At 52.6% G+C, this 22,053-nt stretch overlaps 3 protein-coding genes across 5 annotated transcripts; 1 reads left to right on the top strand and 2 right to left on the bottom strand.

Annotated features, from left to right (window-relative positions):
* Window positions 1-3,103: 3,103 nt before the first annotated feature.
* Window positions 3,104-6,734, bottom strand: MARCHF9 (membrane associated ring-CH-type finger 9). Its single transcript, XM_059936331.1, has 4 exons — window positions 6,259-6,734; window positions 5,030-5,185; window positions 4,212-4,404; window positions 3,104-3,960 (listed from the first exon to the last, which is right to left on the bottom strand). The coding sequence occupies exons 1-4, from the start codon at window positions 6,619-6,621 to the stop codon at window positions 3,626-3,628; spliced, it is 1,047 nt and encodes a 348-aa protein (XP_059792314.1). The 5' UTR covers window positions 6,622-6,734; the 3' UTR covers window positions 3,104-3,625.
* A 2,960-nt stretch (window positions 6,735-9,694) lies between these two features.
* Window positions 9,695-12,649, top strand: CDK4 (cyclin dependent kinase 4). Of its 3 annotated transcripts, none has more exons than XM_059936329.1 (8): window positions 9,695-9,885; window positions 10,312-10,566; window positions 10,729-10,864; window positions 10,978-11,145; window positions 11,310-11,419; window positions 11,681-11,731; window positions 11,872-12,007; window positions 12,241-12,649. In XM_059936329.1, exons 2-8 carry the CDS (start codon window positions 10,349-10,351, stop codon window positions 12,331-12,333), a joined length of 912 nt encoding a protein of 303 aa, XP_059792312.1. In that variant the 5' UTR covers window positions 9,695-9,885; window positions 10,312-10,348; the 3' UTR covers window positions 12,334-12,649. The 3 variants fall into 3 exon arrangements, with proteins under 3 accessions (XP_059792312.1, XP_059792311.1, XP_059792310.1); XM_059936328.1 differs by having other exon boundaries at window positions 10,272-10,566; XM_059936327.1 differs by having other exon boundaries at window positions 9,697-9,885; window positions 10,330-10,566.
* On the bottom strand, window positions 12,088-15,635 carry TSPAN31 (tetraspanin 31). Its single transcript, XM_059936330.1, has 6 exons — window positions 15,429-15,635; window positions 14,710-14,877; window positions 14,360-14,440; window positions 13,902-14,033; window positions 13,469-13,582; window positions 12,088-13,368 (listed from the first exon to the last, which is right to left on the bottom strand). The coding sequence occupies exons 1-6, from the start codon at window positions 15,489-15,491 to the stop codon at window positions 13,294-13,296; spliced, it is 633 nt and encodes a 210-aa protein (XP_059792313.1). The 5' UTR covers window positions 15,492-15,635; the 3' UTR covers window positions 12,088-13,293.
* Between the last annotated feature and the right edge of the window lie 6,418 nt (window positions 15,636-22,053).

Raw genomic sequence — 22,053 nt, 5'->3', positions numbered from 1 at the left:
CATAACAGGACCTAGGTGGGAGGTCTAGACACCTGGGAGAATGGTTTGCATCACAAACCCAGACACATTTCTTTTCTTTTTTCTTTTTTTTTAATTAATGAAGATACTTTTAATAATTACGGCCATCACAGATAGAGGCAGTGATTTAAATTACAGAACTGTGGTCTAAGTAATTTAGCAATTTTCTTTAATTTTTTATTTTCTTAACTTAAAGACAAACCACAGAACTTACTATTCACTTGTGATTCTACATTTAATTATCTCCAAAATATAGAGAAGATCATTGAGGACAAGATTTTATAAAAATTTGGGGGACTATCACAGGTACATAAAGAGGACTAATTATTAAATTATTCTTTATGTTTGGTCAGTTTTGCCAGACACATTTCTATCTGTAGTGGGAACAGCCAAGTCTGGCTCCCTGTAAGAGATTAAGGGGGTGGTGGTGAAAAGTAGCTTCAAGGGCTAGGCTGTTAAAAGGGTGGATAGGGACTTGCCGAGATGGCCAGAGACGGCTGACTCTTTGGTAGAAGAGTGCTTTTGGAACCTGGAGTGCCAGGACCAAAGGACACCCTAGCATGGACACTCTGTCCTGCCTGGAGAAGGTGCTCCAAGGCAATTTCCTTCAGAGAAAGACAGGGATACAGACAGAGAAGTGAAGTCAGACAGACAGGATGAAAGCCAAGTGTGGAGGTGGCCAGAAGCCCTAGGGCACCAAGGCAAGAGAAGAGGGGTGGGCAGCAGGAGCCCGTTTCCCTGAGTCAGCATTCTCTGGCCCCCCAGTGGCTGGGCTCCGTTCTCCCCTTGTAACGTATATAGATTAGCTTCCATCCAAATACATCTCTCAGCACATTCCCTGCAGCTCCTTCTGTAGCCTAGCTTACCCTCCCCATGTCAGGACTTGTTCCCCTTCCTCCTGCTCCCCTCCATTCCAATTAGCAGATGGAGACAGAGATTTCACTTCACACTTCCCCCTCCTCTCACCACCTCAGCCCCTGCCCTAGACATGGCTCCCTGACTGCAGAAACTCCGTCAGCCACTGGCCTTCTGGGAGCTATCTATTTATGTAAGACCTACAGAGGGGCAGTGTATACCCAAGGCCCTGTGCAGAGACCAAGGTTTGTGTGCTCTTATTGCCCCTCCTCTCAGCTCCTTCTCTACTGGGTTCTCAGTCTCCTCCCCCATTCCCTATCACTAAGCTCAACTTGAACCTAAGTGACCTGATTTTTAGCAGTTTTGAGCTTGGAGGGGAAGTAACGCCCAGCTTCCTCTCAGACCCTTTCCTCTGGAATCACTGGGGAAGATTTTGCACACCCACACTCCTCATGGGAAAATAGGACGGCTCACTTGAGGAGGGCAGCAGTTCTTATGACCCCTCTCCTGGACAAGAATCTCTTAAAGGTGGAATAAGGGAAAGAAAGAGGACCCTACAGATCGCTGGTCCCAACTTCCATACCAAGACCTCCAATGGTCCTGAAGGGGAGGGGAACATACTGTCTCACCGGGCCTCATTTTAGGACGCAGGGTGGAAACAGAGGCGGTGTGTTTGTAAGTGTGCCTGTGCTCTTGGGTATGTCTGAGCCTCCATGTGCGGCCATTGTGGGGGACAGCCCAGGCTTGGCACAAGCCTCATCTGTGTCATAGCTACCTGAGCCCTGTCTGCCAGGATAAGAACTAAGAGTCACTTGGATTTACTGTCTCCCTTTTGGTCTCCACCAGCTATTCTGTGAAAGGCAAATCAGTGAAGTCTGGCCCTTCTGTCTCCCCAGGTGGGGAATGTGGAAGGTTATCTCTCTGGGAAACGATTTCCCACTGGAAAAATGGGAGGCTCAGCCTCAGTCCTCTCTCCACTTTGATCCCTTCCAAGTTTGGAGGTGATGCACTTCAACACTTCCAGGTAACTCAAACCCAAGTACAGCTTTGGTTCCTATATTCCCAGGCGAGTCTGGGTGCCAGCACCGCGGACAGCGACCAAGACCCCCTTTGGAGAGGGATGGGGAAGACTATTTCCTGGGCAAGGATATGTGACCTTTAATAGAGAAGCACTGTCCCCAAAACATTTCCAGGGAGAAGGCAGAGCAGAATCTTCCCTGAGAGAAGGACCAATAATAGGAAAGGCCTCTGGATCTGACTTAAGCAATGTTATGAAGTAATTATTTTAATTGCTGATGAATAGTTCACGTAAAAGACAACATCATTCATATAATACACAGCCCCAAGGCCTCAAGAGAAAGGGACCAGGCTTTAGGCTGACATTTAACCAGTCCGTCCCAAACCTCTTCTCTATAAACAACAGCCCTCTATGCTGCTGGCTCCAAGCACAAGATCTTCCAGTTAATATCACTAGCTGGGGCACAGCAGGATCAGACCTGTGACCCTGAATTGCCATAGCAGTAGCTTAAACTGGGGTTGGAGACTCATAACTCTGAGAAATTCTGTCTGTCTCACTCCAAACGAGTCCAAATTCACTTCATACCACTTCTCTGGGTGAGCACATTACCTGGTAGGGATTAATAGAACCCACAAGATCCCCAGAACTAGAAGGATTGCTCCAGGCTTCCCCATTCCCCAATGTTTAGGGAGCTGGAGGAGCTCTCATTCTTGCAAATAACCACTATCCTTCACATGTGCAGTGTCTATTTCCCCTCATATTTTCCATATCTATTATAACACTTAACACAAATTTCCAAGGCTCTGTGCAACTCCAGATGAAAAACATTTTGGAATTTGTTAACCAGCTATTGTTTGAAATAAATGGACCATCAACTAGTCTAGAGATCTTTTTATGCCATCACTGATTTTCTTTGCAATGGCATTCAACCTATCCCTCATTTATCCTCAATCCAACCCTATGAGGTAGACAGGAAAACCACGTGGAGAGATTTTTTTCTAAATCACACAACACGCAGGTGTCAGGTCCACCCCTTAGATACTTCTGAGCACTGCCACCTAGCAGCCAATGTGAATTATTCACCACCAAGTGGGAGTTACACCTCCAACTCAGAATCCACTGCTGCATTTGGGATTTGCAGCCTCTGCAGAGAAACCTGCCCACACCTCCCAACCCTCCAGAAAAGCCCCAGATGAGAAAGGAGTCTCCACGTGCATATAAATGATTCTTTATGCCCTCCCCCCATGCAATGGGGGGAGGAGCAGGGGGAAGTACCCCCACCCTCATGCAGGGAATGGGAGGTCAATGTATACTAGTCTTATTGCCAGCTGCCCTGTGGCCATGGGGTGGGGATTGGGGGGCGTCTACAGCCCCTTTCTTCTGGCATTGGTCCCCCTTCACCAAGTCACCATAGTGGAGCTGGGGGGCTGGAGGCCCTAGGAGCTGAGGTAAGGACGGTTCTCTAGGGAAGAAAAGATGCTCTCCCCACCTGCCCACTGGCTGCCGCAAGATGAGTGTGAGGAGCTGTCAGTGGGGGCTGGAATGTCATCCAGGCATCTCTACCCAGTGGGCAGTAGAGGCCAGACAATGTCTCCAGCTTGAGGCTGCCCACAGAGATCCTCAGTGGTGGGGCAGTGTGCCCCAAACACCTTGTCCAGGTGGTACCTCCAGCAGCCATGACAGCTTATCTCTGGCTGATGCACTGATTCAAGATCCCCACTCCTGGAGTTTAGTTCAGACTGTGGTGACCCTCATGACAACCTCGCGGCCAGAATGGGAACTGGAACGGGGATCTGGTGGCCGCAGCTGTCCAAGTAGATGCAGGATTGTGTAACCACAGCGCTGAGGCAAGAGCGTCCGCATGCGCTGGGCGGCCAGGGGGCGGCTGGTGGCCCCGGTCGGGGGGCCCGTCCGTGAGGTCCTGGGGCCCGGCTTCCCTGCCGTCCCTCCCCCTGCATCTCCTCCTATGTCCTTGGTCTTGTCGTAATTCAGGACCTTCCACTGCTGGTTTACTGCCTGCCAGCGCTTGAAGATACGGTAGACAGAGGAGCCTTCATGGACGATGAGGCCTGAGCAAGAGGATAAGAAATCCAGGGTGAACTGCTGCCCAGACCTAGGCCAGAGGTACTTAAGCAAGCATTTCTCCAGGGGGAGGAGATAGGGTTTGCAAAGGGCCTGGAGAAGCAGGGAAGGGAGATAGCCCTAAAGGCCCCCAATGGTAGAAAATGTGGCCATGAAACTGAGGGAATGGGCAGGGAAAATTAAGTGTGTGAGTTGGAGGAAGATGCTGAGCAGGTGAGAGAGAGAGAGGTATCCTCACCTATGCAGACGACATCCATGAAGCCGTACATGCCGTAGCAGATCTGAAAGAGCAGATCTTGCCGTTGCCACTTGGCTGAAGGGCTGAGTGAGGACCAGATGAGCCAGGAGATGCTGGCGACAAGGAAGAGTGAGCCCAGAACTATGGCTGCAATCTGGACCTTCTCAATGACCGTCAGGGAGATGGCCTGCCACTGTGTGGGAGAAAAGGCTCCAAAAAGTCACAGAAAGAGACAGAGGACCAGATTAGGGTGGCCCTGAATAGGAGGATGCACCAGGAGCCTTCCCGAAACCCTTCAGGCAGGATTAACAATCTGCTTCTCTGTGCCTTGATCACATCTAGAATGTGGCATCTCTCACATTGTTTGAGATCATTTTCTGTCTTATTTTAGAAAGGCATGATCAGGCAGATGCTCTGAAGCCAGACCATCTAGGTTTGAATTCCAAATCCTTAGTCCATTACTTACTGGCTAAGTAACATAACTATTAGGATTATTATGAAGATTAAAAGAGTTAATACACACCAAGAACTTGATACATAGAAAACTCTACATGTTTGCTACCAGCAGTAGCAGCAGCACTACCATCTTTTCCTCTTTTGTTGTCCCAGGGCCTGGAACACAGGTGGCACCCAATAAATGTCTTTGTGAGTAAATGAAGGAAGGGAGGATTTACAGACAGACACTAAATTATGGCAATGGTAAGGAGGGTGACTTTGAAAGCAAGAGTAAATGCTTAAATAGGCTCCCTGGAGGGTCCCTGATTCTAATTGCTGAAAGGCCCTTGCCCCAGTCTCAGAGTTCTCCCCTTGCACCTCACCTGCAAGGGATTCTTGGTGCTGATCGCCAGGACCTGGTACTTGAAGTAGCAGAGCTCACAGCTCCAGGAGCCCCGCTCGCTGATCCAGCGGATGAGGCAGGGCTGGTGCGTGCAGCGCACGGAGCCGTCGCAGCGGCAGGGGCTCAGGAGCTCCCCCTGGAGGAAGAGTGAGGAGGGTTCCTGTCAGCTATCGCCACCCGACCCCAGTCCTCTCCACTACAGGAGAGGAAAACCTCCTCTCCAGGTCAGTCAGTCTCCCACCTTAAAAAAAATAAAAAATAAAAAAAATAAATCAGGCTTTTCACCCAAAACAGGGCAAGAAGCTAAGGCTGCAGCCTAAAAGAAAAAAAATTAGAGCTCAAGGTAAACTTCCCTGGCCCAATAGAAGAGACATGGAAAGGGACTGGGGGGCCGGGGGAGGGTTGGCCGGTGAATATTGGGTCTTCTCTGTTTCCAGAGTTTGAGGAGGGTGCTCTTTAAGGGTTCCCAAATGGAAGGCTGCCACTTAGGATCTGGAGAGACAGGAAGGGAGGGTCAGAGCTTCTGAGCCATGCCTTCCTAACCCACTCCCCATCACTGTAAAGTATTTCACAGATGTGGTGCAGACTGGGATAGGTTACAGTCCTCAGTTTCCACGTATCAAAAAGGGGGAAATCCTAAGGGTGTGAGTGGAGGGTGTTCCCCTTTAATCAAAGAGCAATTTCTCACGACATAGAGACACCCCCCCCCCATACTATTCCGGGACAACTTTGTCCATAACATTTAAACAGAGGATATTCTTTGGAATGAGAAGGAAAGTTGTGGAATGGGAAGTGAAGAAAAGTGCCCCACGTAGAGAACTACTGAGGAAGGCAAGGGCACCGGCTGGGCCCCTCCCTTCAAGAAGCATTCTCCTCTCTGCCTACCTCCCAGAGGATAGGCCCCCTCGGCCTACAGAGACCCTGGGGTGAGAGAAGTGGGCGAGAAAGGGTGTCTCGGTTAAGGGGAGAGAGAGATTTTGAGCCCTCCCAGGAGAAAGCCCCACCCCTTCCTGGGGACCCCTGATCCCCCTCCACGCCATATCTGCGCTCCCGGAGTCTCCAGCCAAGCCCCCCAACCTCACTCCACTTCCACCCTGGGCGCTGGGTCCCGCCCAGCTTCCTCAGGCCCCGCCCCCTGTTCCCGGTCTCCCCGGGCGCCCCAGGTGCGCGCCCCACCCCTCCCCGCCCCGCCGGATGACCGGGCCTTACCTGCTCCGGGCCCTGGAAGCAGATTCGGCACTGGGGGGTTCGGAGCCCGCTGTCCAGGCTGCTGCTGAGCGACAGGGCGTCCAGCGCGCCCGGGGGCGGCGGCGGCGGCGGCGGCGCGGGCGGCGGCGGGAGTCCGGCCCGCGGCTCCTTGTCGCCGGCCAGGCCCCGGGCCCTCGGCTGGGACCCGTAGTACTCCTCTTCGTCTCCGTCGCCGTCCCGGGTCGAGCAGCCGGCGAAGGGCGCCCAGCCGCAGCCGCCTCCCCCGCCCCCCCGGGGCTGCGGCTCGGCCCGGGGCCGCCCCCCGCCCGTCAGCACCAGCAGCTTCAGCTCGTTCAGGAACATGCGGAGCCGAGACTTGAGCATCGTCCGGGCGCCGGGGGGCGGGGGGCGGCGTGCAAGGGGGGCTCTCGGGCGGCTGGGGGAAGGGAGAGGACAAGGCCGGGAAGGGGGCGCGCGCTGGAGAGCCGAGCCCGGCTGGGGTCTTCGGGGCCTGCGAGAGCCGTTCACTGCTGCCACAGCCGGGGTTGCGGGGCTTGCGGGGCCGAGAGGGCTGGCGGCCCGGGGGCGGCGGGGCGGGCAGCCATGGCCAGGGCAGTGGGCGGGGAGGGGGGCTCAGGGTGTCGCGCCCCGCGGGTCCGGGTCCGGGGCGGGCCGGGCTCCCGGGGTTACGCGCCCCGGTCCTCCTGCGGCGGGGCCGCCCCCCATCGCCGTCCTCCTGGCCCCAGTCCCGCTCCGGCTCGCGGCTCCGGCTCGGCCCGTGCGCTCGGCGGTGGCAAATGGCGGCTCCTTCCGGCGGCGGCGGCGGCGGAGACCCCCCCGGAGCGGCGGGCGGGCGGGGCGGGAGCCGGGGAGCCGGTGAGGGATGGAGGGAGGGGCGGGGCGGGGAAGGGGAGAGGAGGAGAAGTGGCCGCGGCTGCGCATCCCCGCCCTGCCCGGCACGAGCAGGTGTCCCCAGAGGCGGGGGCGAGTGTGCGAGCCCGGGGGAGGGTGGAGGGAGGGGAGTGGCCAAGGAAAGGGGGTGTGCGCACGGGTAGAATAGGTGTGTGAATGGGAGTGTGTGTGTTGGGGGGGTGAGCGGGTGAGGATGGAAGGTGAGTGGTCAAAGACGCAGGTGCACCAGGGAGGGAGAGGCTTGTGCAAAATGGGAGTGTGCAAAGAAAGCAAGCTATGCAACTGTCCGAGGTGAGTGAGCAAGAGATGGACTCAAGCAATAAACACTTTTACACAAAAGACTGAAACGTGTGCACGGTGTGTGACTATGGAAAAGAGATGAGTGTGTAAGGGATCGAATTGGATTGTATGAGAAACAGAAGTGTGTAATTGTAATGTGTGAGGGAGGTGAGTGAGCAAGGGAGACTGGAGTGCTAAAGGGATGAGTGTCTTTCCTGGTATTCTCCTGACCCACCACCACTGCAACTGAAGTGAACAATACGTAACACACGCACATGCTTAGCTCTTTGCTCTTATGGGGGTCTTGACCCTGAGAACCAGTTGTACCCCCTCATCACATTATTTCTGCCTTACACTTACATCCTCCCTCTCCTCTCCTTTTCAGTGCTTAGAGAAAAGGAATTCCAGGGGAGCTCAATGGGTCAAACACAATGGAAAAAACTAATTAGTAAAAGAGTAATTAACAGGAGAAGGGAGGGTATGTAATCAGGAACAGACTGTCAAACTAAGGATCCTCAATAGAAAGTGATTGAGGAGAGTAATGCTCTTATGAAGCATTCAAATATTTTGGATGGTGGATGAATGAATCCGAAAAAGGGGCTGGAACCCAAGCCAACATAGAGGATGACTTCTATTTTAAAAACAGTGAGTGGAGGGTGAGGCTAAAGTGGACCCTGCTGGTGTAGGATGGAAGTTTGACACACTCAGAGACACTTAGCCTTCCAGAAGGTTTACAGACCAACCAATCCTAGCAAAACAGCCAATGAAACATACTCCTCACAAGCCCCTTAGCCAGTTAGGACCTTGAGATTTTTCTTACTGGTGTCCCAGTTGCCTTTGCCAGCAAGGGCCCAGAACTACAACAAGCAGAATGCAAAGAGGGGGAATCTATACTGACATGTCTTCCATTTTGCCCTGGAGCATGGTTTATATTAATCTCAAGCCTGAACGCTTACATCCTCAGGCAGATGGTTAAGGAGAATAGAAGTTAGGGCACAAGGAGAGCAAATAGAGTAATAGAATGGTTTCAGATTTTAGACAGTTTATCATAAATGAGACGCTGATTCCTTCCTTCCCTTATTCCCATTCCCCCAAAGGGTTGGGAGATAAAGAAGTTGGAGCCAGTAAGACAAGGGAAGTCAGAGAAGCTTGCCTGTTGTCTACCTAGATGTCTGTGAACAGAGTCTATTTAGGAAAAGTCTGTTCTGAGGAGGGGCAAGGGCTAAGAAAGCTTGCAATAGGGGAAAAAAGGGAAACACAATGACCCCATATAAGGAGTCACAAGGTTTTGCAGAAGGGCACAGTCATTTTCATGCAGCGTGGTGGTAACTTCCTTGCACATGCTCACTCCTATATCTACCCATCTATATGTGCTGTATATAGTATCATACACATATATATACACATACACACATATGTCATAGCATCTTACTGCAGAAAAGAACCTTAAAGTTCAAGTATTCCTGTTTCTGGCTCATCAATAACTTCTCTGCCAGAAGGTATCTGGTCTCTGCCTTAACACTCCCAGGAAGAGGTGAAAGTTGGGAAGAGGGAAGGGCATTACCTTGCCACTCTTCCTGTTGGATTATTGTATTAATCTGCCTTCCATCAGTCCTTTAATCCTAGTTTTGCCCTCATATGGGTACTGTCTACTCCCTATTTTATATGACCACATATAAAATATGTGGCTATATCTTCACAGATGGCCTTATCACTAGTTTAAAGGACACAAACAAAACCCCCACATAAATACAGGAAGCAAGCACTCAGTAAAAATTTGTTGAATAAGTGAAACAAAGACACAAATGAGAATATATTTTTCCGATAGCGGTGGAGCAGAAAGACGACCGTACCACCTCCCGTCCCCCGATCCACCTCCCCGCAAGGAGAGAGAGTGAGAGACGGGTAGTGAGACTGGAGATGCACTCAGGCTCGGCTTCCAGCCCAGTGTTGGGAATCCTGGGTGGCCCCGGTTGCCATGGCATCGCATTGGACTCCACCCTCTCTCTTCTCCCGCCCCACCCCCGAGCCGGAGTTACGGCAGCCAGTCACGTGCCCTGCTGCGTAACCACACCTCTGCTTCTCCAAGCAATGTCAAGCGGTCACGTGTGATAGCAACAGATCACGTGGTTGCCATCGCCCCTCCGCCCCTTTCCCCTCCCCGCCCCCTTCTCGTTCAAAGCCGCTCCCGGCTGCCCCTCTGCGCCTGAGTAGTGTGGTCACGTGCTCCGAACGTCCGGCGTTCGCCCCGCCCCCTCGATTTCCGCGCGCCTCTTTGGCAGCTGGTCACATGGTGAGGGTGGGGGTAAAGGGGGCCGCTCTAGCCTGCGGCCTGTGTCTATGGTCGGGCCCGTAGCGTCCAGCTGTCCCGGACCGAGCTCGAGTGTATGGCGCCGCAGGAACCGGCTCCGGGGCCCCGATAACGGGCCGCCCCCGCAGCTCCAGACACGGGGTGAGGTAAGTGTAGCCCTTTCCAGGAATGGGGACCATACTCGCCCTCCACGGCTTCCTACGCGGGTTGGTTATGGAAGGGTCGCTCGAGGGCGGGAAGTGGGGCAGGGTGTGATATGTTCCTTTGTGGCCTTAGGAAGGTGCAATTTCAGGGACTGGGTGTAGGGTCTTCGATGTAGGGAGTGTGTCGTGTGGCATTTCCCTTGTGCGGGGTTCGATCGCCCCAAAGGAAAATGCATTTTTTTATTCTAGGAGCTCACGCGGCTGGAGGGGTTGGGGTTAGGGTCATTGTGTTACCTGGGAGTCGGCATCATGGAAGTTTGGGAAAGGGACGGGATGCTGTTGGTGTTGTCTTTGTGATGTCTTTTGTGGGAGTCACTTTGTTGCTGCAGGCTCATACCATCCGAACTGTGGAAGGAATTTCGGTGGTAGGAGTCTCTGTGATTGTAGGGTCTCCTCTGGTCTGAGAATGGCTACCCCTCGATATGAGCCAGTGGCTGAGATTGGTGTTGGTGCCTATGGGACGGTGTATAAGGCCCGTGATCCCCACAGTGGCCACTTTGTGGCCCTCAAGAGCGTAAGAGTCCCCAATGGAGGAGGTGCTGGAGGGGGCCTGCCCATCAGCACAGTTCGTGAGGTGGCTTTACTGCGGCGGCTGGAGGCTTTTGAGCATCCCAATGTTGTGCGGTGAGAAGATGGAGGGTTGGGAGTGGGTAGTAAAAGGGAAAAGACAACCTAACTTATAGGTGTGGAGTGGTGGTCAGGAGAGAAGTGGGGACCTGAGGGAATAGAGGAGGCCATGTTGGGTCAAAGATGATTGCTCAGTGAGTTACCATTTGTTCCGGCCAGGCTGATGGACGTCTGTGCCACAGCCCGAACTGACCGGGAGACCAAAGTGACCCTGGTGTTTGAGCATGTGGACCAAGACCTAAGGACATATCTGGACAAGGCACCCCCGCCAGGCTTGCCAGTGGAGACCATCAAGGTAAGGTGGGCAGACACTGAGAGGTAGATTGGGACCTTTGTAGTAGCATCTGTTGTGATTTCAGGTATGGTGCCTAGTTCCCAGTTTCTCTGTACCTCCCCCTTCCAAACCAGGATCTGATGCGCCAGTTTCTAAGAGGCCTAGATTTCCTTCATGCCAACTGCATCGTTCATCGAGACCTGAAGCCAGAGAACATTCTGGTGACAAGTGGTGGGACAGTCAAGCTGGCTGACTTTGGCCTGGCCAGAATCTACAGCTACCAGATGGCACTTACACCTGTGGTCAGTAGAATGATGGTAGCCAAAATGGGTTCTGGCTGGGGGAGGAGAGTGACTGCCCATAGCAGTTGAGAAGGCATGTGTTTTTCACATCCTTGATTTTAGTGAAGCAGTTGTGCTTCAGGGTAATTCGTAGGGCCCTCATCCACTCTTCTTATTCCCGTTAGGTTGTTACACTCTGGTACCGTGCTCCAGAAGTTCTTTTGCAGTCTACATATGCAACACCTGTGGACATGTGGAGTGTTGGCTGTATCTTCGCAGAGATGTTTCGTCGAAAGTATGGGGCCCAAGTATCCTGAACATCTTGAATTTCCCAAATTTCATATTCATAAACCACATCCATACCCTGCCCGCTCTTCCACTCGAATTCTACTGGCCACCTTGTCCGTAACCAGCAGCTCTGAAATGTCGTGGAATTAGGAATTTCGTAGCCCTTCATTCTCCATACCCTGTGTTTTGAGCCACTAAGTAGTAGTCATTCTACTACCATATCTTTGAAAATGACTGCTACCTAAATGAATGTCTCTTTTCACCTTAGGCCTCTCTTCTGTGGAAACTCTGAAGCTGACCAGTTAGGCAAAATCTTTGAGTAAGTGACCTGCAGAGGGGAAGAGTTTTCCATTCTGAGTCCTTCTCTTTCTGCTGAGCCCTGAATGGCAACTGGCTCTGCCCCTGGAGATGGGGGCTGGAGAAGGGCCCTCCTGACCAGAATTCTCCTGTTCCCCATAGCCTGATCGGACTGCCTCCAGAGGATGACTGGCCCCGAGATGTGTCTCTACCCCGAGGAGCCTTTTCCCCCAGAGGGCCCCGCCCCGTGCAGTCGGTGGTACCTGAGATGGAAGAGTCTGGAGCACAGCTGCTGCTGGTACTAGGCTTGGGCGTGGGCATGGGGTGAGATTGGGGTGGAAAATGGAGCAGGATAAAAGGGACCCAAACACATTGTGGTTACTGAGACTTGTTGGTGGATGGGCTAGTTTTTATTGCTGCTTTGAATGGCTGTCCACAAAGACGGATATAGAAAATGGCCCATCCCAGGTATTGTTGGGGGTGAGCAGAAATCTTCTTTCATGGTTTTCTGACCTTTGCCTCCCTTCTCAGGAGATGCTGACTTTTAACCCACACAAGCGAATCTCTGCCTTCCGAGCCCTGCAGCACTCTTATCTACATAAGGCAGAAGGTAACCCAGAGTGAGCCATGGAATGGTTGCAACAGAACCAGGAGAAGAGAAGCCAACATTTCCCTTCCTTTGAACATTTGAGTGGAGAGCCCCCCACTAAGAAGGTGATCTCTGCCTTCATCTCTGAGGCTATGGAGACGACTCCAACTTTTTATAGAGAATATTTTGCTGCCTTAATGACATTCCCCTCCCACCCCTCCTTTTGAGGCTTATCCTTCTCTTGCCCCCTCTGTGTCCTTACACCAAGGGGTATGTCCCTTGTTCTTCCCCTTCCCTATACCTTGATATTGGGATCCTTTTTTATACAGGAAAAACAACAAAACAAAGAAATCTGGTCTTTTTTTTTTTTTTTTTAATGTTTCTTTCTCTGGTTGGCTTTGCCGTTTGGGGATTTGAAAAAACCATTTGGAAGATGGAACTTCCCTGCACATTCTCCTTAGGTCACAGGGCCTACATAGTCAGTGGAGCCCCTCAACTAACTAAAGAGAAGAAAAGGCACTTACGTTGCTTCTTTGATTATGGAGTTTGAATGGTTTTTATTTTTGTATTCACTGAACTTCCCCAAACCGAGTCCGGCTTATTACAAGAGTTCTTGGTTTTCTCTCTGGATCTGTCCCTGATTTACTCTTGGAGCAAAGATGTGTTGAGATGGTCTAGTATGTGGAAGAGGGAGAAGAGGGGAAACAGCCAGGAATGACTCTGACCCCCATCCCATTTCATGCACTGCCAGGAGCTTCCCATATCCACTTAGGGAGAGAGGAAGGAAGGTTTTTCTTTATTCCTTATAATCTTGCTCCCAACAAAACATGTCAAGGCATAAAGCCTAGCTATTCAATCATCTTTAGGGAGCATGGCAAAGGGCCTTTCCTTTTTCTCAAACAAAAAGGGTTATAGACCCCAGGTTTTCCCTAAGGAAGGAAGAAAAAGCTTAGAGAGAGCAGACAGCAGGAGAGAAGTCAGAAGGATCCAAAGTCTCATAGAAAGGCACTGGGGTTGGCTCGAGGATCCTTCTGATTCCGAAATCTCATTGCTAGCCAAACACCAAGGATCTGTAGAAGCAAAGGGAAAGAGATAAGCACCAATTCTGAATCTCTGGGGCTAAGACTTAGGGGTGTAGAGAAAGGACATAAGGGAACTAGAGAATGTTACCTCTGTAAAGCTAAAGAAGAGTCCAACACCCCCCAGGATTTTCAGGGCTTCATCTGAATGCTTAAGAAGCTTTTCTCCACACATCTGGCATGTGGGGCTCCGGCTCTTGCAGATCTGAGGATAAAACACACGTATGTGTGTTTGGAGGATGCAGAATTGCTACAGTGCTCTATCCTAATATCTATGGTGAATGACCCTAGAAATTATCTTCCAATTCCTCATCAGTACCCTACAGACTGGAATCTCACTTGGCTAATTCTCTAGTCTCTGTATCCACCCCGCCACTCCCACCAGCACACAGCCCCAATACAAGTGAGCTACTAGAGAAAGGCAATCACATTCAAACTCAAATCTGCCAATTGGGGCATTGGCCTTACCCAGTGTCCGACCATTCCCGCCCCGGCACCCTGCACCCTTTCCCACACCAACTCACTGCAGTGCAGAAAGCATAATCTTGTTGGTCCAGGGTTGTGAGGTTGAACAAGCCACAGCAATCAAAACTTCTTTCCAGTTCATCCCGGGTCTTGTTGCTCATCACCCACCAAGAAGCATTGATGACATCTGTCTGGAGGGTATAGGCAGAAGGAAATTATTTGCTGCTAACCTTAAGAATCCCCTACATCCTGATCCCAGTTCAAGTGCCTCCGTTTCCCTGTTCGAGTGAAGGGAGTTAACATCCTTCAGAAGCAAAGGTGCAGACACAATGATAACTATCCACTTCTCTGGATCATCCTCATGGACAATTAGCCAGACATCCCAGAGGAAGCAAATGGCTCAAGATTCTGGAAGTAGTGGACCTAAGAATGACCTTTGGGGCCAGACTGAGAGTAAGGAGTTAGTTAGAGGTTAGAGGGGGGAAAATATCAAGTACTTGAAAGGGCACCCTCTTACCTGTTTGCTTAGGTTAATAGCCAGACATGAGCAAGAGATTCCAAACTGGAAAACGAAGACCAAACCAAGGATGATCATGTACTGAGAGGAAGAGTTATGGAAAAAAACAAAAAGTCCTAGACTCTTATGTTCCACCTATAATAACCATCTGATCTAGTCATAGAACTTATAAAATTATGTCAGTTGAAAACAATAAAATCATCAGCTTCTGTTTCATAGAGTATGGTATAAGGGAGGGCAAGGAGACATATCCCCAAGATCCCTGAGGTCTCCTACCCTTGTCACTAACATCCTAGCTGACTCGGCCCTCCCAGGAGCCCCAGTGCCCCCATCACTTCAGGTCAGGATACAAAGAACAGCAGTACTTGGTGGTGGTTGACAGCACCCACCAGTCCAGCCACCGCGATGAGAAGAAGGAAGACTCCCACAGCAATGACTCCTCCGATGATGTGGATGCTGGACACCAGACCCAGGCCCTTAGCCCAAGCAGCCACTCCAATGAGCAACAAGCCTACCAGCTATGGGAAACAGAGCAGGATACATCTCAAAGAATTCTAGTGTGCACCACAGCCAAAGGCCATGGCGGGGGGAGGTGGGGGGGGCGGGGCCCGGGGGTTGGACAAAAAAGGAGAACTGAGTTTTGTGTGAACGAGGGAGAGGAGGTGCTACTATCAGGACCAGAAGCATCCCTGGGCGTTCCTCCCATCAGAGGTCAGAATGGCTGGGACAGGGGTGGGAGGTGGCAGGGATAGTAGAGTCTATGAATATAAAATGGAACATTTAGCTTCATCCATCACTTCTATTGGGGAGAAACTTAAGTTCACAAGAGGGAGGGCTGGGCCTTTATGCCCACAGCCTTCAGTTCATTACCCCCACCCCCAGACAAACCCTCTGATCACCGGAAGTCTCCCCTCATCCCACGGAAGTCCCGAGGAATTCCCTCTTCGCCGGAAGTTCCCGGGAATCTTCCCGGAATCCCCAGTACACCCCTCTCCCCATCGGAAGTACCCTAGAGATTCTCCCTGCTCGCTTTTCCGCCCTGAAGCTTCCCCCACCTCCAAAACCTCACCATGTACACTACGTTGAGCGCGCACAGCGCATTCTTGGAGCAGGCAAAGCCTCCGCAAACCATATCCCCAGCTTTGGGGACCCAAGTGGGCCCAAGGACTTGGGGGAGGGTCTTGGGTACCGTCTTCTTGGACCCCGACAGCTTCTGTCTCTTTAAATCGAGTCCAGCCAAACCCAATCCTCTGCGCCTGCACCGTCCCACCCCTGCCTTTGGATTGGCGAAACTCGGGGCTAATCCAGGACGTCGATGGCCTGAATGCCAATCAATCTGCATTGCGTCACTGAACCGCCTGCCGGCCCCTCCTTTAGGTTCTTTATTGGATGAAACTTAAAACTGGGGGCAGGGCTTCCAGAGATTCTCATAGTGACCAGAGCCTAAACTTCAAAACCCCGGATTGAAAACAGAGCTTTCTGTGGTGGCAGCTGGAAGAGGTCTTATCCGAGGGAGGAGGCTCTAGAGAAACTCTGGTGAAGAGAGAGAAGGTGCCGCTTCGAGGGCCGGGTGAAAGGGCTCCTCCCCTCAAGGGAGCGCCCTCCCGCCCCTTTCCCCTTGTCTTGCAGTGACCTCATGATGACGCCCTTGTTCGCTGCTATTGCATCACACTCTGGAACACCCAGAGAAGCAAAATACTGAGCTATTTACCCCGGCTACAGAGGCCCCGGGTTGGGCACAGCGACACCTAGCAAATACTCACATGTTTGCAAGTGCGTCCACTGGTACACATAGTCTCTTCCATATCCCCTCCTAACGGGGTGTGAACATGCTAGAAATTCAATTTGAAAAACAGCAGCCTCGGGCCGGCGCATTCCTGTATGTGACAAAGCCACAGGTACAGACATGAGTGTGCTGGAGTCCAGAGTACATGCCTGATCCTGGGCGCGTAAAAAAAAAAAAAAAAATGACAAAGGGAGGGGTCTGGAATATGCATAAATATGAGGGGAAGGAGGGGTCTTCACATTTTCACTAGGCGCGGCCATAGTGGTTGATCAATATTTGTTTATTATTAAATAAGTGCTTTGACACACGGCCTTCTTCGTGGGGATGGGAAAGGGCATAGTTCCTCTTTCCCCCAAGAGAAAGAGGCAGTCATAGTAGGAACACAAATGAAAAACCTCCCTTCAAACCCACAGAATGATTTACATTTGTGCGTACTTAGATTCTATGACTGCGTTAAGTGGCATCATCTTACCGCTAGAGTCAGACTGCATGGGTTCCAACTTTGCAACTTACTAGCTGTGTAACCTTGGCCAGTTACTTAAACTTTGGCCCGTGCCTGTTTCCTCATCTGTAAAATGGGGATAAATAACAAAACACCTACCTCTTGGGTTGTTGTGAAAATTGAATGAGTTAATATATGTATATAGAATGCTTAGAACAGTACCTGGCACATAGTAAACACTCATTGTTAGTTATTATTGTTCAGGCTATTTTACAGTTTCCCGTGGGTAATCCTAACCCTAATTCTTATCTCCAGCTACACATTAATATATTAACATCCCCTATCCTTCACAAATTAGTATCAGTTAGATAAGCAGGAGAAGAGGCATTTGGCAGGGCCGGAAAGGTTTGAGTCCTGAAACAAAATGATTACACCAAACTATCCACTATTTCCCCCCTCACCCACCCCTGCATCCTCATTCTGTCCTTCAATTCCTCATCCAGCCTCTTCTCTTTCAGGTCCTAAATCAAGGGCAAGACAGTGGTATTAGGGATAAGGGGAACTGGTTGGCAAGCATCTTAGTTGGGTGGTGTAGTGCAAAGGGTATCAGAACTATAATCAGAAGACCTAGATCGGTATCCTTGTGTCGCCTCTTACTGGCCTCTCTGAGCTTCAGTTTCCTTTTCTGTAGAATAGGGATAAAAATCCTACCCCTTGGGCCTGTCGTGAAGTCTACATGTGTGAAAGTGTGTTGTAAACTATTAAGTGTTATAGATGAGTTAATTATTATGAAACTAATTGAACATGGAGCCTGGTGGTTTTGTCTGGTTATAGGTTACTGTCCTCCATAACCTGTTCTCCCTGTACCAACTTGGCCCTTTAAAGCAGGAGGTGGTTGCAGTGGGGTAGCCGACTAAGGTCTGCAAGATGTACACTGCAAGATGTAAGTATGTGAACTCTTCGGATGTGCGGAGTAGGCGGGGAGTACAACTGTGAGCTGGAATGCAGGGCATTAAAGGTGCCAGACCGGGTGTGTATGGATTCCTGTGAGAGTTTGAGACTGAACACAAACCTGTAGGTCATCAAGAGTTTGGGATTGTTGGGCTTCCCTGGTGGTGCAGTGGTTGAGAATCTGCCTGCTAATGCAGTGGACACGGGTTCGAGCCCTGGTCTGGGAAGATCCCACATGCCGCGGAGCAACTAGGCCCGTGAGCCACAACTACTGAGCCTGCGCGTAAGGAGCCTTTGCTCCGCAACAAGAGAGGTCATGATAGTGAGAGGCCCGCGCACCGCGATGAAGAGTGGCCCCCGCTTGCCGCAACTAGAGGAAGCCCTCGCACGGAAACGAAGACCCAACACAGCCAAAATAAAATAAAATAAATAATAATTAAAGGTGCTAATAATTAAAAAAAAAAAAAAAAAAGAGTTTGGGATTGCACCTGGGACCTGGTGTGCCACATTCTCCCAGCACCAACACCCATCTTAATTAGCCACCTCCCACAGGAGGCCCTGGGATGCTTGTTAAGGTCTCTCCATCCACCCGGCTGGGGAATCGTAGCAGGGACTGGCTGGCAGAGCTGATAGGCCAACGCTAGAGGGGGTGGGTGGTGTAGGAGGTAGTGCCGACCCAGGCTGTGGGTTTGAAACTCACCAGTCAGGAAGTGAAGTCGACAGACGGAAGGGCAGGCAGGGGAGGGGAGTTCTGGGGCACAGCAGAAGGGGCCTTCTGGGGTTTGGGGGCTGCGGGGCTATGGGCTTCAGGGCCAGAGGTTGCTGTTAGCCCAGCAAGACAGATCTGGGCAACATGAATGTCCAGAGGCAGTTGGCTGTAGCTACAGTGAGAGCAGAAGTCAGACGACATGAGGTGGCCAGGCAGGCTCTAAGCCGCCTCAGGAAGCTGGCAGAGAGGGTGAGCGACCCTGAACTTCGGGACAGCATTCAGGCCTCAGTGGACCGCGTACGAGGTAAGAGAAGGATTAGCTCCCAACTTGGGTGTATTGGGGACGAGCAGGGGCATATAAGGGCTTGCTGGATCATACAGCATTTCCCAATCAGCCACTTTCTAGTCCCCAAGATGGAGCTGGGACTTGGGGGGAAGAATACATTTAGAAAGAATGGAAAAAGACATGGGAGGTATCATTCTTCCTCTTTCCCCAACTCTGATCCTTCTCCCAGGGGATCAAAATACAGGTCACTGCTGAGCTGACCTTGGCAATGGAGAAGTGGGTGAGCATGGGGAAGACAGGCCGTGACAGACCCATGGTAGACTTGGACCCTGCCTGGGGAGTCCGGGGCAGGAAGCAGTTTGGGGCAGGAGGTTCTGGGACTGGATAATGTGGTCATTCCCAGGACCCATGATGGATCAGTGACCTCTTGTTCTCCAGCTGTAGAGAGAACACACACACACACACACACACACACACCACAACAGATTGAAATACACCACGCAGAGTATCTCAGGCTCCCAGACACACACTAACGCTCACACAACATGCTCTGCACAGCCGAAGTGCAAGGAAGTTCCCAGGACTCTCCTTGGTCCCCTCTCCTCCCCATGCTCCCGTTCCTGTCTGCCCCCCCCACACACACCTTCCGCCCTACGTCCTCAGTGCCATTAGAGCAAGTGATGACAACACAGGGAGGAAGTGCTGCCATGGCAACACCATCCGCCACATCCTCCTGCCCACCCCAGCCTTCAATCCTGTGGTGGGGCCCTGGCAGGAACAGCTTCTCTTTCTCCACAAGGCTCCACCACTAAGGAACTGGTGGAACTGGAGGTCACCTCTGGGCCGGTGTCATCTAATTTGCCCCGAAGCTGCAAAGAGCCAATAAAAGCCGGCTACTTTGCTCATGAAAGGTGTCTGGGAGAAGCACATCCTCCATCATATCCTGGTCTCTTCCAGCCTCTCCATTCTTAGCTGCTTACCTGGGAGTTGGGGTGGGGGGATGGGCAAGATACTGTTCTTTCCATCAAGGATACCTCCTGCCAGACCCCTCTGCTAGTAGAGGCCATCAGAGCATAACTTGGGGAAGAACCAGTTTGGTTCAGGTTCCTAAGGGAACAGTGATTCCCTTCCCATTGCCTTTCTTCCAGTAGTGCCCCTCTCACCTCCTGTCCCCCACCATTTGCCAAGAACTACAGCTGATACCTTCCCTACAGCTGTTGGAAAGGCAGACCTAGGAGGGAGTGGCCCCATGGAGCCTCCTCGGGAGGAACTCCAAGCTCCACGCCAGTAAGAAAAGAAAAGGGTGGGGGAGAAAAGAGGTTTAGGCAGGTAGAGGAACTCAGTTTAGCTCTGGAGAGGAGGGAGTGAGGAGGGGTGGAGGCTGAACTCTCTGAGAAGACCACTCTTCATAAGTGATTTTTGTTCCACTCTAAGAGTCAGTATTCTGTTCCCATTGAACTTAAAGGAAAACTGAGGCCACCAAAGGAAGGAAGGAGAATTAAGCCAGAATCAGCAAATCTTCACCTTCTCTTTCAGAAAAGGCTGCTGAAGGGTCTTCTGTTCTGGGGGGCACCCAGCAACCTGGTACTGCCCCCCTACCCTTACCCCCTACCAGGCCGAGCATGCCGCTGGCTTCAGCCTCCGAGAGCCGCCCACGGCAGCACTTATTATAGTCTCCGCTGCGTCAGGAGGGTGGGACGCCAAATTAGGGGAACGCTGAGACTCCCCGAGTCCCAGGGAGGGGTCTCCAAGGCTGAGAGGAGGCCTCCCTCGACGCCCGGTCTCAGCCTCTGTCCCCCATCGGCCTACCCCCTTCAACCTTCTCCCTGGGCTGGAGGACAGTAAGCCTTCAACTCCAGGGTCCCTAAAGGGGTGGAAGACACAGAGCAGACGTTTTCCATTCTTTCTGTCTGTCTCCTCTTTAACCTTCTAAAAAAGCCCCACCCCGAAAACCTCAGGAGATTGAATGGAAACCCAGAAGAGGCCTGTACCCTCTGCCTCAGCTGAGGGCGGTCTTTATATTCAGGGCGCTAAATACCCCACACGTGGGTAACCAGGTGTGAAGGTGGTGCCTCCATTAACCCCAAATCCCCTGGCGGGTGCCCCCGCCCACCATACACACCGATCCTCCTCTCTGCTTATCCCCGCTGTTTCTGAGGCACTCTTGGAGCTACGGTTGCTATGGAGACCAGATGAATTTTGGTATGGGGGGTGGTGTCAGTCTGTAGACGTATTCCTTCTCCTTCCACCCCGAGCTGGAGTCTTTTGACTCACTTTTCGGCCTGTGTTCCTCGACTCCGCAGATCTTTCCCCTCCTGAGGCACCCCCTCCTTCCACCCACCCTGCTAAGTTCCATGTTTGTCCCCATCCCCAGGGAACACTTTCCAAGTTCACTTTGGGACAGTTAGGCTCAAGTACGGCCCAGTCAATGCACCGCGTATGGAGGGTTGGGGGGGGGGCGAGGGGGCTGGGTCATGGGGAAAGGGACTCGTGCAAGTACCTGGGGGAAACAAGGGGTCCTGGGAAAGGGATTTCAGGGCTCCCCACTTTCCCACATCAGCTTCCCTAGAGTTGGCAGTGAACCCGCATTTGCTCCGTTTTCTCCGAGGATCGTCCACCCATACACCGATCTTTACTCTCGCGCCTAAATGTCACACCCAACAGTAGCGCTCCCTGACCGGGGTGTGCTAGGGGAGGGTGCTGGAGTGTTGGAGTAGGTGAGTCCAAGTTCCAGGAAATCCAGCCCAGGATTTGGGAGGGAAATCCAGTCCTGGATTTTGCACCGCCTTCGCAGACAGCCGTGCTGGGGGAGAGAAGGTGCGGGGGGAGATAGAGTGGGGAGGGGGGGCCGGGGGCCGCCTCCTCCTCACTGTGAGGGGAGCGCCCGGACACAGCGCGCATCCGGACCAAGCCGAGCCCCGGCGAGCCCCCCAGACCCTGCGCCCGGATCTCACGCCCCTCCTCTCCTAGACCCCAGACCCGTGGGTGCCCACCCCCTCCGGCTTCCCTCCTTCCTCCCCCGCCGGCGCCTGTATCTCCATCCCCAGCATCCTCCCCGCGCCCCTGCGAATCCCCCGCACGACCAGCCCCATTAGCTTCCCACCCTCCTTAAGACCCCCTCTCCGACCCCCCATCCGCGGCCCCTGCCCCTTGAGTCCCCATCCCCCCCGCCTCCCCCGCACCGGTTCTTCTCCCTAGCCTCGGGTTCCTCTTTTCTGCCCCCTTTTCCTCCCTCTCCCCTCTTTGCCCCTCTACAGTCTTCCCCGCCCTCCCCCGCCCATCTCAGCGCCGCCACCCAGGCCGGGGTGCGGGGTCCGGCGCGCCTCCCTGGAGCAGCACCAAGGTCCCGGGGCTCCAAAGGGGTGGGGGGGCAGGGCGGGGAGCATGGGGAGGGGGCGCCCCGTGTGATGGGAGGGGGGCGCAAGCGGAGGCGGCGGCGGCGGCGGCGACAGCGGAGCCGGGCCGGGGGCTCAGCGGGGTCCGGGGGCTGGGGGCAGCGAGCAGGGCGGCCCCATGGCCG

The sequence above is a fragment of the Balaenoptera ricei genome, chromosome 10, assembly GCF_028023285.1.
Source record: "Balaenoptera ricei isolate mBalRic1 chromosome 10, mBalRic1.hap2, whole genome shotgun sequence".
Classification (NCBI taxonomy): domain Eukaryota; kingdom Metazoa; phylum Chordata; class Mammalia; order Artiodactyla; family Balaenopteridae; genus Balaenoptera; species Balaenoptera ricei.
Note: the sequence above shows the minus strand (reverse complement) of the source record. Positions and strands in the feature narration are given on the sequence as shown.

Bases quoted from the DNA above. Each gene is read 5' to 3' on its own strand.
- TSPAN31 (XM_059936330.1), bottom strand. From the start codon at position 15,491: ATGGTTTGCGGAGGCTTTGCCTGCTCCAAGAATGCGCTGTGCGCGCTC. The intron at 14,441-14,709 runs GTATCCTGACCT...TCTTCCTCTCAG, and splicing joins ACCAAGTACTGCTGTTCTTT to TACATGATCATCCTTGGTTT. The intron at 13,369-13,468 runs GTAACATTCTCT...TTGCTTCTACAG, and splicing joins TCTTCTTTAGCTTTACAGAG to ATCCTTGGTGTTTGGCTAGC.
- CDK4 (XM_059936329.1), top strand. From the start codon at position 10,349: ATGGCTACCCCTCGATATGAGCCAGTGGCTGAGATTGGTGTTGGTGCC. The intron at 11,146-11,309 runs GTCAGTAGAATG...TATTCCCGTTAG, and splicing joins AGATGGCACTTACACCTGTG to GTTGTTACACTCTGGTACCG. The intron at 11,420-11,680 runs GTATGGGGCCCA...TTTTCACCTTAG, and splicing joins GCAGAGATGTTTCGTCGAAA to GCCTCTCTTCTGTGGAAACT.
- MARCHF9 (XM_059936331.1), bottom strand. From the start codon at position 6,621: ATGCTCAAGTCTCGGCTCCGCATGTTCCTGAACGAGCTGAAGCTGCTG. The intron at 5,186-6,258 runs GTAAGGCCCGGT...CTCTTCCTCCAG, and splicing joins GCTTCCAGGGCCCGGAGCAG to GGGGAGCTCCTGAGCCCCTG. The intron at 4,405-5,029 runs GTGAGGTGCAAG...TCTCCCACACAG, and splicing joins GCACCAAGAATCCCTTGCAG to TGGCAGGCCATCTCCCTGAC.